This window comes from Diabrotica virgifera, chromosome 9 (genome assembly GCF_917563875.1).
Source record: "Diabrotica virgifera virgifera chromosome 9, PGI_DIABVI_V3a".
Classification (NCBI taxonomy): domain Eukaryota; kingdom Metazoa; phylum Arthropoda; class Insecta; order Coleoptera; family Chrysomelidae; genus Diabrotica; species Diabrotica virgifera.
The window spans coordinates 37,058,073-37,073,518 of record NC_065451.1 but is presented as its reverse complement, the minus strand read 5'-3'; the positions used below and the strand labels follow the sequence as shown (position 1 = coordinate 37,073,518).

Genomic DNA, 15,446 nt, shown 5'->3' with positions numbered 1-15,446 from the left:
CAACAAACATTGAATATAACAAAAACGTGTATAATTAAACATTAATGAATATTTAATTACTGAAAGCCATAAATAAATTAGCAAACAGAAGTACGGCCAAATATTCTGCGACGTTGCCGGCGTGTGCAGAATATCTGAGACCTTACTAAAACGTAATTAAAAATAAGAAGATAATAATAATAATAATTACTATTAGACACAGGTTACATTTTCCTATTTTTTGTGTATATTATAAGCTTTACGTGAACTAAAAATATATTTTTCTCGCATTATATTGATAAAGATTTTCAGTCTAGAAAACAAACAACAAGACAAATAGATGAACAACGAAGAAAATAAAAAAGAAGGAAAAAGACACAAACCGGAGCACGACAGCTCGATTGAAGAAGACAAAGAAGAGCAACATAAAAGCAAAAAAGCTCCAGACACGCGCATAAAAAAAGTAAGTACAATATTAACGGACATGGAGGAGATTAAGATATTGCTGAGCCAGATGAGGCAAGAAATTAAAGAAGATATCCTGGAAAGCAAAACAGAGATTAAAGATGAAATCAAGGATATGAAAAACGAACTGGAAGATATTAAGCAGAAGCTTAAGCAAAACAAAGCAGAAACAGAAAATTTAAAAAGAGAAGTAGAAAAAAAAGAACAAAAATGGGAGAAAGAAAACGAAGAACTCAAAAAAGCGTTAACACTCATGGAGAATAGATTAGAGAAGATCGATAAAGAAAAAATACGCAATAAATTAATCATGACAGGAATTCAGGTAGATCTGGAAGATGAAGTTAGACTAAGAGAAAACATACAAAGAATGATGGAAACAGAGCTGCAACTGAAAATAGAAGTTAAAAGTGCGTTTAAGATAGGATACAAGAAATGTATAATAGAAACGAAGAGCTGGGAAGACAAACAGAAAATACTGCAAGAAAAAGGTAAACTCAAATACACAAGAGACTGTAGAGAAATATACATAGATGCAGCGCTGACGTTCAAGGAAGCAAAGATACAAAAAGAAATCAGAGACACAGCAAAACAACAGAGAAGCAAAGGAGCAAAAGTAAAAATCAGATACCAGAAATTAGAAATAAATGACAAAGTGCTAAAATGGAATGCAAGAGAAAATAAACTTATAGAAATTGAAAATGTCCCAAAAAACTAGACAAAACAGAATGGATGGATGAAAAGGAAACAGACAATGCAAACGAAGAGGTAAATGAGTCACGGTATATTCAAAATAATAAGAAAAATACAAAAAAAGGAAGAGAATTAAAAAAATGACAAAAAAAATTGGAACATGGAACGTCAGGACACTGCTAGAAGAAGGAAAAATGGAAGAGCTAGCGACACAGTTGAAACAATACAATATAGATATTGCAGGAATTCAAGAAACCAGGTGGGGGGGACATGGAAAAATCGAAAAAGAAAATTATACAGTATGGTATGCTGGAGAAGAAAAACAAGGATATGGAGGAACTGCTTTTATTGTGTTAGGGGAAATGAGGCATAAAGTTATGGAATTTAAACCCATAAGTCAAAGATTATCATACATAAGAGTAAACAGCAAACCGAACAAGTTGTCCATAATAAATGTCTATGCACCCACAGAAAACAGTGATGACTTAATAAAACAACAGTGCTATGAAACACTAGTAGAAAATGCCGAAAAAATCCCGGGAAAAGATATATTAATTATTATAGGCGATTTCAACGCACAAATAGGTAAAGAAAAATGCTTTAGGGAGGTTGCAGGGGAAAACTCATTACATAGCACAACAAACAATAATGGATAAAGATTATGTAATTTAGCAGCGGCATTAAACATGGACATAAGTAGCACGAGATATAAACACAAAAACATACACAAGATAACATGGATGAGACCAGGCAGTCTGGAGGGGAATCAAATAGACCATGTACTTATTAAAAAGTCACACAAACAGTCGATAAATGACGTGAGATCTCACAGAGGGGCAAACATCGATTCGGACCATATGCTAGTGATTGCAAAATGTAAAATAAAAACAACAAAGAATGAAAGACTAAAAGCACAGGGAAGATGGGACGTAGATAAATTGAAAGATAAAGGAGTAAAAAGAAGATTTGTAAAAGAAGTAAATGTAGAGATTCAGTTCAAGGAGGAACAAGAAATGGAGGAGCAGTGGAAAAAAATCAAACAAGGAATAAACACTGCAGCAGAGAAAGTAGTTGGAAAAATGCAAAAAGAAAGAAGAAACAATTGGTTTGACGAAGAGTGCAAACTAGCAGTGGACGAAAAGAATAAAACAAGATTGAAATGGCTAAGCACAGGTAAAGAAGAGGAACGAGAAAAATACCAAGATCAAAGGAAAGAGACAAAGAAATTGTTTAAATCAAAGAAAAATAAAAAAGTAGACGAAATTATGAACGAGATCGAAACAGAAAATATGAGACACAATTCAAAACCACTGTACCAATACTTAAAGCTAGGTAGTAGAAAACGGACAGCTAATGTAGCCATAGAAGCGGAAACATGGCAGAAGTATTTCGAAGAAATGTATCAAGAAACGGATGTAGAAGAAGAAAGAGAAACAATAATGAACCCGGAACAAGGTGAAGAAGAAGAATTGACCTATACAGAAGTAAAAGATACAATATGCAAACTGAAAAACGGGAAAACAGCGGGAGACGACGGAATATGTGCAGAACTTATAAAATACGGGGGTGAAGCACTATACAGAAAGATTTATGAACTAATACAGAATATATGGAATAAGGAAACAATGCCCGAAGAATGGAAGAAAGGAATTATTGTGACAATCCCAAAACAAGGAGACCACAGGATATGTAAAAACTACCGAGCAATTAATTTACTGAATGTAACATATAAAGTACTGACTGGTATAATTAGAGACAGACTAACAATATACACAGAACAAAGCATAGGAGACTACCAGTACGGTTTCAGAAAAGGAAGATCCACGATAGATGCTATCCATACACTAAAACAAGCGATAGAGAAAACATACGAGTACGACGGAGAAGCACATATACTTTTTCTAGACTTTAAACAGGCTTTTGACAAACTAAGTAGAAGAAAAATGATCCAAGACTTACAAGAGAGCAAAATACCAAATAAAATTATAAGAATGATAGAAATGACAATGCGAGATTCCCAAGCAACAATAGACACCGGAAGAGAGAGAACAGAAATAATAAAAATTAAAAATGGAGTAAGACAAGGAGATGCGCTCTCAACTGTACTATTTATTCTATCATTAGATAAGATAATAAAAAAGTTGTCAAACGCAGGAACTATAAATAAAAATACAGTACAAATAATTGGATATGCGGACGATATAACCATAGTAGCAACAGATAAAAAGGCATTAAAGAAAACCTTTCAAGAAATAGAAAACGAATCCAAACTAAGAGGACTGGAAATAAATGAAAATAAAACAAAATACATGAATGTAAGTAAAAAAAAAGAAGACGCAACTGACAGAAATGACAATAGACGCACACAGCTTCGAAGAGGTTGAAACATTCAAATATTTGGGAGTATTAGTCAACAGAAGAAATGAAAGTGTAGATACGAAAAGAAGAATTCAAGCAGGAAACAAAGCATTCTACAGAAATAAAAAAATTTTCAAAGATAAGAAGATAAGCCGAAATACAAAAATGAAAATCTACAAAACGACCATAAGACCAATAGTGCTATATGCTTTGGAGACATTCACATTAACAGCAAGAGAAGAAAAGCAGCTGAAAGTTTTTGAGAGAAAAATTATGAGAAAAATTCTGGGACCAAAGAGGGAAAACGAAGAGGATGCAAGGCAATGGATGAACCACGAAATACAAGAATGGATGGGTCAAGAGAACATAGTAAGAGCAACAAAAGCACAGAGAATTAGATGGTATGGACACATAATGAGAAGAGAGAAGAACAATCCGTTAAGAGTTATAACCGAATGGATACCACCAGGTACAAGAACCAGAGGCAGGCCTAAACTCAGATGGAGACAACAAGTGGAAGAAGACTTAAGAAGTATGGAAATTAGAAATATAGGTACTTTTTCGAAAAGTCAGTTTTTATCGAGATATTTTGAATATTTGTCAAATCCACCACATATTTGTATATGACTAAGTACGATTATGGAGACTTGGTAATAATATGAAAATTTATTTATGATTTACATTTTTAGGTATATTTTGAACCATATTAAAAAAGAAGTAATATCTCGATAAAAAGTGCCTTCTCGAAAAAATACAAAGAGGCAAAAAGTTTTAAAAACACTGTGTTTAACTAATGGTACCGCAGTAAAAGTTTAGTTGGAACATACACAAACATTTGAGGAGTTTAAAGGAACAAAACCCCCATAAAATTTTTATGTAAACATATTAAAAAAGAAGCCGCAACTCGATAAAAACTGCCTTATCGAAAAAAATACTAAGAGGCACAAAAATTTTTGGAAATATTGAATTTAACTAATGGTACCACAATAATAATTTAATTGGAACGTACACAAAAGTTTGGGGGGTTTAAGGGAACAAAACCCCCATAGAATTTTTATGGGGTGCACAAATTTCACTATAATTATTTTTTAAGATGCTCCTGGCATAAGAATGCCACATGTCCATTTTTAATAAAAAAATCTCTAATAGTTTTCGACATATTCGAAAAAATCGATTTTCATTTTGTAACTTCAAAGGGCTGTAACTTTTTTTATGTGCATATTTGTACTAAGGTAAATTAGGTTCATTCGAACTATTTTTGGTCTCAAAATATGTGATTTAATTTATGACCTGTATTTTCGTTACACCCTGTATATCTATGTATTATTAATATTAGGTTTGTTCTAGCAAACAGTCAAACTAGTCAGAAACCGTCAGCAAACAGTTGGTCAGTGAGAAAACATAATACAGTCACCAGTGCTATCCCCTCTAATCGCGCTGGTCCACTATTCCCTGATGGTTTCAAACCGTTTGAAACTGATGCTAGAACAAACCTATTATATATAGGGTGTCAATTTGAAAAGTTGCCACCCCCTATAATTTGGTCCCTATAGAAAGTCTAAAAATATACAAAAACACGTCAAATTTATTTGTGAGGGTGACATTTTATAGACCAGTTTTCAATCAAATTACACTAACCCTCTAGAGGGGGCGGACACAACCCCCAAAATCTTTAATGGAAAGGGGGGTTGAGTGATACCTCATTTTAAAGATCGTTCGATTACCTTTTCAAAAATACCACATACATTATATTTCTCTTCAGTAATTTTGGAAAAATCAAGTGAAACCGTACAGATATTAAATATTGAGTTCAGAACTCCAAAAAATTTGGTCGAGTATTGAACTCCAAATTTAATTTTTTTTGGGGTGTTGAAGTATTAAAGTGTTTTTTTGAAGTATTTTTGGAAAAATCAAGTAAAACCTTAAAGATAATAAGTACCTATCGAGTTCAGAACTCCAAAATTTTTTAGAGTATTGAGTCCAAGATTTTTCCAAAAGTACAGAAAAGAAATATAAGGCATGTGGTATTTTTGAAAAGGTATTTTAATGACCTTCAAAACGAGGTATCACTCAACCCCCCTTTCCATTAAAGATTTTGGGGGTTGTGTCCGCCCCCGCTATAGGGTTGATGTAGGTAATTTAGTTGAAAACTGGTCTACAAAATGTCCCCCTCACAAATAAATTTGACGTGTTTTTGCATATTTTTAGATTTTCTATAGGGACCAAATTATAGGGGGTGGCAACTTTTAAAATTGACACACTATATAATTTCTGTGCTCTGTGCGTAAAGTGAGTTAAGTCCAAAAATGGTCGAAATTAGCCAATGCAGCATATGTATGTTAGAATTTGATATCTACATGTGTGTATAATTTGTCAAGTCCAATTCCATTCCTAAGCTGAGATATTCATTTTACACAAATGAAAAACAATCAATACTAACTGTGTAAAGCGTGTTATGTCCTGAACTTAGACATACCACTCTTTACACTAAACATTATTTAAGAAACAGGAAGATTCAGTGTGTTAAGTCTCACAATTTTGCGACTTAACACACTGTACACTAATAAGTTATTACGTTGACTCTCTGTACGCCGCGCGCCCTTAAAGCTGATTTGTCTATTTTACTAAAAGTATTTGGAGATACCTATAAACTATTAAGGACGATTCATATTTATCCGTTTGGGCACGTAGCGTTTCGTTTCCGAAAAATATTGTTTTTATGGTTTTAAATGTGAACAATTCATACTGTCCGGAGCGTATAGTATCAGACAACTCTTTGTAAAATCAGGTTTTTATATTTTTCGGAAACGAAACGCTACGTGCCCGAACGGATAATATGATTCTTCCTTTATTCAAAAGAAAAGATCATTTTCTTCGGACATAATCAACTGGATGAAAGAAAGAGGAAGTTTTAGAACAAACCTTTATGACTGAAGAAGAAAGGAATGAAGTAAATCAAATTTTAATTGGAGTCCCAGCTTATGAAAGCCACTACTCAAGACGAGATTGTGGGAAAAAATTTGTTTCTCCACATTTGACGATAGTGACACTATAATAAATATGACGAATACAAGCGTACCCTATCTGAAACCAGTTGAAAACCGTTAAGCTATACTAAGTTTTGTGAGGAGTTCCACAACTTTAAAAAGTCTAAAGTAGATACCTATTCAAAATGTGATAGGCTAGATATGCAAATTAAAATATTATTATTATCCAGATTTAGCCATACGGCTCACACTCCCTCTAAGGGGAAAATTGACTCATCCCAGATACCTACGGTATCAAAAGGATTGAGCTCTGGTGGGACTCTTTCCGTGTTATCGAGCCCTAGGTGACTTGGTATGCAGGTGTATCTCCCAAAAATTTTCGTACACATCTGGCCGTTGCGAGTAGTACTGCTTTCTGCATGGTCTTATAAAGATGTTCATTAAGACCCAGCTTTTTTATGCTTTCGAGGAGGATCTTCGGAATGACTCCAGTAGTAGACATAATAATCGGTATCGTCTAGGTACTTTGCATTCTCCATTGTCTCCGTATTTGAATTTCCAGATCTCTGTACTTGGCGATCTTTTCAGTAAATTTAGTACGTAGATTATTGTTGTTAGGAATCGCCACATCAATGAGGGTTGTTTGTCTCGTTAATTTATTGACTAATACGAGATCTGGTCTATTATGCGCCACTGTTTGGTCTGTGAGCACAGTGCGGTCCCAGTATAGCTTGTAGTTTCCATCCTCAAGCATACTCTCAGGGACGTATTGATAATATGGGAGATGGTCGGTTTGGAGAAGTCCCAGCTTGATAGCTATCTCTTGATGAAGGATCTTTCCCACTGCGTCATGCCTTTCCTTATATTCAGTTGCAGCAAATGCCTGGCAGCCCCCTGTAAGATGTTGGATGGTTTCTTGGGCTTGACATCCATATCGGCATCTGTCGTTTATTATTATTATTATTATTATTATTATACAATAATATCGAGCCAAAGCAGAGCTTATATGGCTCAAAGTACAAAAATAATTGTAGGTCTTAAACTAAATAATATAACATGAACAAATATGTTCTTAGAATGAAAACCAGGAGTTTTTAAAACAAAAAAATGACCACCTTAATAATGCGGAGAATGCGTATGAGTCCAAAAAGTTAGGTTACCGATTCAACCAAAACTGTGACATTTGACATGCAGCTATGCCTTCCCACTACACTCGTGCATAGTTCTGTAGTCTTCTACAAACGCCAACTATGGACTTTTAATCTAACAGAGGTAGAGTCTAAGTTGAATCTGGCAGAGGTACATACTAATGAAGTTGGCTCATGTGTATACAAATTTATTTCTAAAGCTTTAAAGCCTGTTGTGAAAAGTTTGACCATGTACTCTTGTACTTGTGGTGGTTAAAGTAAGAATACTCATGTAAGAGCTATGTGTATGGTAACCCTGCAAAATGCTCCTAACATGGAAGAGGTTTATCATAAATTCTTTAGTACCTGGCCACACGCACGTTGAGTGTGACACATCACACGTCCTTATTGAAAAAAATAAAACAGTTTTTGCTGGATGTTCCACCATCCTCATGATTGGGCCGAACTTATACAAAGAACTGGTAAGAAACGCCCTTTCGTGGTGAAGGAGATGAATCAAGCTGCTAAAAACCGACCTGCAACAGCAAAAAGGTGATGTTGTTAAAAAAATTTTAGCTGGAGAGATGTACAGTGGCCGAATTTTATCAAAAAGGAACCTGGAATGATTTACTATAAGAATTCCTTAGACCTTAATCAACTGTTTCAATGCATTAGTTCCAAAAGAAGAGGCAAAGAAACCATTAGCAAAATGGACCCTAGTTTACGTTACCCAGGACAAAATTGTATTCCTAAGAAAAAAAATTACCTCCTCAACCTGCTTCCATACATTTCACCAATATTCAGTATTTCACCAATTCTATAAAGACTTAATGACCTCAAATGAAGCAGAGGATGCCTACACTGATGACATTCCTGATGAAGAAAATGAAGAGATAGTGCAACTAGTTGACAAAAAAAGAAAGTAAATGTGAAAACCACGCAAATAATGACAGTTGCCAAGAAAATAAATCAACGAAACAAACTGTCAGGAAGAAGGGAAAAATGTAAATACCAAATAATAAAACTTAAAAAAAATTTGATTTGTTTTCCATATAAGTTTTTGTTTATTTTTGTATTATTTTACTTACTTTGTATTATTACTTACTTGGATTATGATGAATAAACACAAATTTTTGTCTTGCTAAATGTTCTTGTATTATTATTTATTGAAACCTGCTACATTGGTCTTAAAAATCCCCATTATTATTGTTAAATATTATTTTTTATGCTTTTTGTGCTTTGTGTTATGCGTTAAGCGTGTTAAGTTCATGATATTTGTGCAAATTGTGTTAAGTCCATGTAAGAAAAAGTTGATTATTGTTTTTTATAATACTTATATGGTTTATTTACATTATTTATTAATTATGTTATTGAGAGAAATAAATATTTAATTGATCAAAAGTATTTAAAAAAATTTTGAGGGATACATTCTTGTAAAAACTACAAAAGTATAACTCGAACATATTATTGCAAACTTTAAACGCGTTTATCTCAAAACAGTGTTTAATTAGGACTTAACTCTCTTTACGCACCGAGCACAGATTTAAAATATCATATGTATATATTAAAGTCAGAATTTGGTATTAGTTTTGAGAGTACCTAAACTAAATGTAAGACAAAATACTTACGATGTCTGGATAGTATCACGAGGTTTTTTCCTGGTTTTCCCTCGTGATTTACTATGGAATCTCTAACGCGAGAATTTTACTGTCACCGTTGCATTTGGTTGTCTTTTTAAAGACAGACCACATGCTATGATTTTTTTGTGACGGATATTCTTGAGTTAGAGTTAATTTAATTTCATGTAATCGAATAAACTATCTTTCAGTAAAGTCGTTCCAGGTACGCAAGTCATAAATATTGGCAATATCATTTTAAAGTCTTCTACTTTAAAATGTATAATGTATGTCTGAATTTTCGATATAAATGAGTCAGATTAAATAAATTAGAAGCATTTTTTACTAAGCCACATTCTTGTTTATTTTAGTAATATTTTGTATTTTGAAAACGACATCCGATTTGGACGTCGAAACGTCAATAAAATCATTTTTTAGTTAAATTGTGGCTTATTTCCCATTTAGAATAGTTGATTACAAAAATGACACAAGGAAATAGCTTCAGAACAACATTGATAGAGGTAGAGATTTCGAAGTACAAATAAATAAGGAGACACTGAAGAATGGAAAGTACCCAGACAATAACTATTATTCTTTCTACTGGCATTCTACTCCTATAGAGTCGAGCATATTGGAGTTATTCCGAAGAACCTCATAGAAAACATCAAAAAGCTGAGTCTAAATGAACATTTTTACAAGACTATGAAGAAAGCTGTGTACAGACGGAAAAATGAAAGAATACCCATGAACGATCACATCAATCACTTATTTTGTATTTGACGTATTTTTCTATACGCTGTGAGCTCGTACGTAGAGGGGATATTTACAAATTCGCGAGCGCCAGTAGTGACAAGTCTGTAAACCTTTACCGGAAATTTGACATAAATGTCAAAGTGATTAATTTAAAATTAAATTTAAAAACATTAATTAAAAAAATATTAGTTGGTCAAAGCTGTGGTATGTATTCTTACCTTAAATATACTTACGTTTTAAATACTGAATTTAAGTTTTTTTACTGTTCCGTAATATGTAATTATAAATTATTCTAATAATCTTAGCGCCATCTACACGATAATTGTGAAAGTATCCGAAGTAAGAAATTCATATTTTACCAATAGAACGTCAAAATGATAAGCAAAATCTTAAAAAAAATCGATTACAATTTAATTACTTTTTTGCGTTGTAAATATTAAGCGATAACAATTAAATAATAAGTTTAAAAATTACCAGTGAAAGTTGAATTAGTAATCCGCTAGGAGCGCCACCAGCGAAGCTCAGAGCGTATAACAGACGTTTGTTATTTGATGATTGATGTGATCGTTCATGGGTATTCTTTCATTTTTCCGACTGTACATACTCTTGACGTTCAGATGCGTACGAAAATTTTTTGGGAGATACTCCGGCGTACCAAGCCACCTAGGGCTCGATAACACGGAAAGAGTCCTACCAGATCTCAATCCTTTTGATACCCTAGGTGTCTGGGAGGAGTGAATTTTCCCCTTAGATGGAGTGTGGGCCATATGGCTAAATCTGGATAATATCGTATGGCTTTTTGCCGGGGAGATTCTTTCGGCTCATATATGGCTCTCAGATATGGACTTTTACAAAGGAAAATATAGAAAAAATAGCAAAGACAGAAAGATCCATGAAAAGAAAAATGTTGAACATTAAACTATCAGACAGGAAAAGAAACGAATGGATCCGTAACAAAACAAAAGTGAAAGATGTCTCAACCCAAGTAGCAAAGCTTAAATGGAAGTTCGCCGGACACACTCTACGGCAGAAGGATGAAATATGGACTAAGAAATTAGACACTTGAGACCGCGGAACCACAAACGAAAAAGGGGAAGGCCATAGATGCGATGATCAGATGACGTGAAGAAACACACTGGGTCAAAATGGATGCAAATTGCCCAAGACAGAGAGGTATGGAAAAAAGAAGAGAAGCCTTTATCCAAGGATGGATGTTTAGGGCTGATTAAATAGATAGATAGATCCTTTCGGACAGGTTCCAGCGCCACTGCATCTTTAACCCTGTATGAAGTAGCTAGGTTTCGATGCTCACACTAGCACAGGGGGAACGACGGCTTAGCTACGGCCGTCAATATAAAGTTATAAGCAAGAAAGGTAAAAACAAAACGATATTTTTAGTCGTTTTAAACATTTCGATTTGTTTATCATTCACCTACTACAGTGGAAGGTTAAGTCAATTGGTATTATTAAAGGTATCACACAAATTTTTCTGCAAAAATCAGAATCTCACCTCTTGCATCTACCTCAAAATAGATCCGGTTGGTCTAATTCCAATTATAATTATTTTAGGTACGATCCCAGTACATATTATGTAAAAGGAAGAGAGTGGGACTCCTAACGTACCCAGAAACTATGGAGTATGCTTGTGAAGTGGGACCTAAGTTTTTTCAGAGATGTGTTCCTTACGCAGGGTAAATAAATAATATATAACATTTTGAATAAGTTTATTATATTTATTTGGTATAACATGTAGGCAGTGTTTGGTCGATCGGATAGCTCAGTGCGACTAGCGGCTGACCCGCACTTCACTTCGCTGTGAGGTACGAGAGTTCAAGCCCAAGCCAGGCCATCGGAAAAACAAAAAGGCTAACGCGTCAGTATAAAATTCTAAATAAATATGAATCTGGCGCTTAGACTGGAATATGCGGGCATCTGATCGACCTATGAGGGAGCAGTACGGCAAGGGATAAGGGCTTGCGGCTCGGTGATACTCCCCCATAGATCCCTACCGAAGGGCGTTGACGCCTAAGAACGGTGTATATACATGTAGGCACTATTATTACTAATGTTGTTTAAATAAAAAGGTACGAAATTGTGAGTATAAATGAAATCTTTATTAAAAGTATTCACCACTGGCCTGAGTACAACGATCCCATTGATGAACGAGCCCAAGAATTCCTGTGGCCGTGACGAGACCCAGTCCCTTACAGAGTCCTTCAGTTCGTCGTCCCAATTGAAGCGGTTCCCTTTGAGATGTTTTTTCAGGGAACCAATAACCAAACACATGGAAATCGCAGCGCGACTTCACTAGGCCGTCCACTTGGTCGATAATATCGGCCGTGATAACCGTGTTTGCCTGGTCAGATCTCAGTTCATCAACCAAGCTCTCATAAACTCATCATCATCAACCCGTACTCGTCCACTGCTGGAAATAGGTCTGCCTCAGCTCTTTCCATCTTTCTCTGTTTTGTGCGGCTTGCATCCAGTTGCCGACAATACGCTTCAGATCGTCAGCCCATCTTGTTGGTGGTCATCCTCTGCTCCGTAATGCTTCTTATCGTGGCCTCCACTCGACAATACGTTTTGTCCATCGGTTGTCTGACAATCTGGTGACGTGCCCTGCCCAATTCCACTTGAGCGACGCGATTCTTTCGACGGCGTCCGTTGTTTTTGTTCTACGACGTATTTCTTCGCTTGGGATTCGGTCCCTCAGGGAGACACCCAACATCTGGCGCTCCATAGCCCTCTGAGTTATGCGAATCTTGTTCACTACCTTTTTTTTATGAGTGTTAATGTTTCCGCTCCATAAGTGAGTACAGGCAATACACACTGGTCAAAGATTTTCCTTTTCAGGCATATGGGTAAGTCCGATTTAAATACATAGTTCAGTTTACCAAACGCTGCCCATTCTAACCCTATGCGACGTGGGAGCTCGCACGTCTGGTTATCTTTTCCCATCCGAATTTCATGTCCCAAGTACTTATAAGATGCAGTCTGCTCAATATCCATTCCATCAACAACAATATTACGATTTAGCATCAGATTAGTCATTATTTGCGTCTTGTTGATGTTAATCTTTAGTCCGACCTCTAAGGAACCGTGATATAACTTGTTCAACATTATTATTGCACCATCCATACGATCGGCTATAAGGACGATGTCATCTGCGAATCTCAAATGACTGAGCTTCTCTCCATTTTAGGGGAGTGCATATAGATTTTCACTTCGGAAAAAATCAAACAAGATAGAACTTTTTGTAATTTCATTAAGAAATGTTTAATAAACAACATATCAAAAAGTTCTACTCGAGAAGTGGGTGCTTCATTTTTTATTAAACAAATGAACTACGAAATTTGATGTAAATAACTCCGAAAATGTAAATTTTATAACAAAACTGACTTGACCATTGAAAAATTCAGAAAATTTTACAAAAAAAACCTTACATAAAGAATTTTCTAAAATTAAATCTGTACCTTCTATAATTTTTTATTTATAACGCTAAAGTCACCCTTCTCACAAACATTGGCGCACTGTAAACTAGCGTAAGGCGAAGTGAACAATTGAGTTATTTTAATGTAATTCTTTAACTGATGGATCAAATGAAATTTTACAAATTGAACCTAAAAGAAGAATAACTAAGCTATCTTATGGTTATAATAAAAAGAAATAAAATGTATGGGCATAAGTTCGGTGGGGGCGGAAAGTGAGCCTTACATGAATTTTGTTTAAAAATGATTTAAAAATTTGTAACTAATATAATTTTTTTTATAAAACCCTCAACTTTGTACAACTTACCTCTCAAGCATCGTACTAAATGATGTTTTATTCAAAAAAATCTCAAAAATTTAATTCAAATGATATGACGTCTTAAAAAATGAAATTTTTTAAATCTTCGTAGTTTTATAGAATTACCACCACTTTAAAACGGTATTACTCAAGTTTGAACAGATCTATTACAGTTTTATAAGTGCTTTTTTAAAGCTTAGGATGTAATCTTTAAAATGCACTGAATTATTTTACTTTAGAAATGAAATAGACTATTTTTTTTTAGAAAATTAAGAAAGATAACAAAAATGTAATACAAAAACCGAAAATTACCAGACAAAAAAATGTTTATATAAAGTGATCAAAACTTTTTTCTGTAAAACTTACCTAAAATACATTTAATAATAAACTTCAACAATAATAAATGTTCAGCAAAAAAATTTTTTTTAGCTCTTACACAGTATGTCTGCGTACCTTGGAACCTTTTATTATCAGTTTTACGAAAAAAAGTTATTCTTTATAAAATACTCTGCATCGTATATAATCTAGAACGCAATCATCAAATATCAAATTTAATGAATTTTATACGAGGTATGTCAAAAAATATGAATTTCACTCAAGAGTAAAGTATCGTTAAATTTCACCATATCAAAAATTGTTATTAAGAAAAGTTTTTTGGAATTAAAAAATTTGTTTTAGTGTTCAATTACATCCTTCTAATTAAAATATTGTGAATAATAAAGGCACTTAAGAAAAATTTATATTTTTTACATACCTCGTATAAAATTTAAAAAGTTTAATATCTGATGGTTGTATCTTAGATTTTAGACCAGGGAGAGTATTTTATGAAAAATAACTTTTTTTCGTAAAAGTGATAATAAAATAGTTATCATAATTGTAATAAAATGATAAGTATCCGTAATTTGAGAAAAAATTGAAAAAAATTTTTCGATTAGAATAATGTAATTGTATATTTAAACATAGTTTTTAATTTCAAACAACTTTCCATAATAGCATTTTTTTATATTCTGAAATATAAAGGTACTTTACTCTTTAACGAAATTCATATTTTTGACATAACTCGTATAAAATTAATAAAATTTGATATCTGATGGTTGAGTTTTAGATTTTTGACTATCCAGAGCATTTCATGAAGAATAACTTTTTTTCGTAAAATTGATAATAAAAAAGTTTTCCATGTGGTTCCTAGCTACGCAGACATAATGTATAAGAGCTTCTGTATAAGAATTTTCAAATTGCAATGCCATATTCGGATTCAGTATAATAAAAACAAAATAGGAACACATTTGATCAAAGTAAAATGATGAATTTAACGATATTTTTAAAATTATTAATACAAAACAATTGTTATTGCTAATAAAATTAATAAACAATTAGCAGCCAAATCCGCGAGTAGAGCTTTTTACTTTAACATGTATATAAACTAACAAAAAAAGTTTTAGAAAAATGCATGTTTTCGGTCTAATTACACTCCCCTATTTATATTGATACCATATTCATATTGTTCTCTCATAACATAACATAACATAATATCGAACCACTACATACTGCAGGTTCTGCAGTATGTAAATATGTGTATTGATTGTTGATGTCATAAGTATATGAAACTTATTTTTAGAGCTTAACCAGGTAGCGTGAAAAACCATCTAGACTTCTTTGCAATCTAGAGTCTATTTAAGATACTA

At 33.6% G+C, this 15,446-nt stretch overlaps 2 protein-coding genes across 3 annotated transcripts in view; both read left to right on the top strand.

The window, feature by feature from the left end:
- Positions 1-15,446, top strand: part of LOC114340562 (proton-coupled amino acid transporter-like protein CG1139) — a 212,350-nt gene that overhangs the window by 62,417 nt on the left and 134,487 nt on the right. The gene's annotated exons all lie outside the window — the stretch shown is intronic.
- Positions 1-15,446, top strand: part of LOC114340561 (proton-coupled amino acid transporter-like protein CG1139) — a 59,702-nt gene that overhangs the window by 5,184 nt on the left and 39,072 nt on the right. Inside the window, exon 4 of the mRNA XM_028291317.2 lies at positions 11,545-11,666. Coding sequence (XP_028147118.1) covers positions 11,545-11,666 — 122 coding nt within the window. The remainder of the gene's footprint in view (positions 1-11,544; positions 11,667-15,446) is intronic.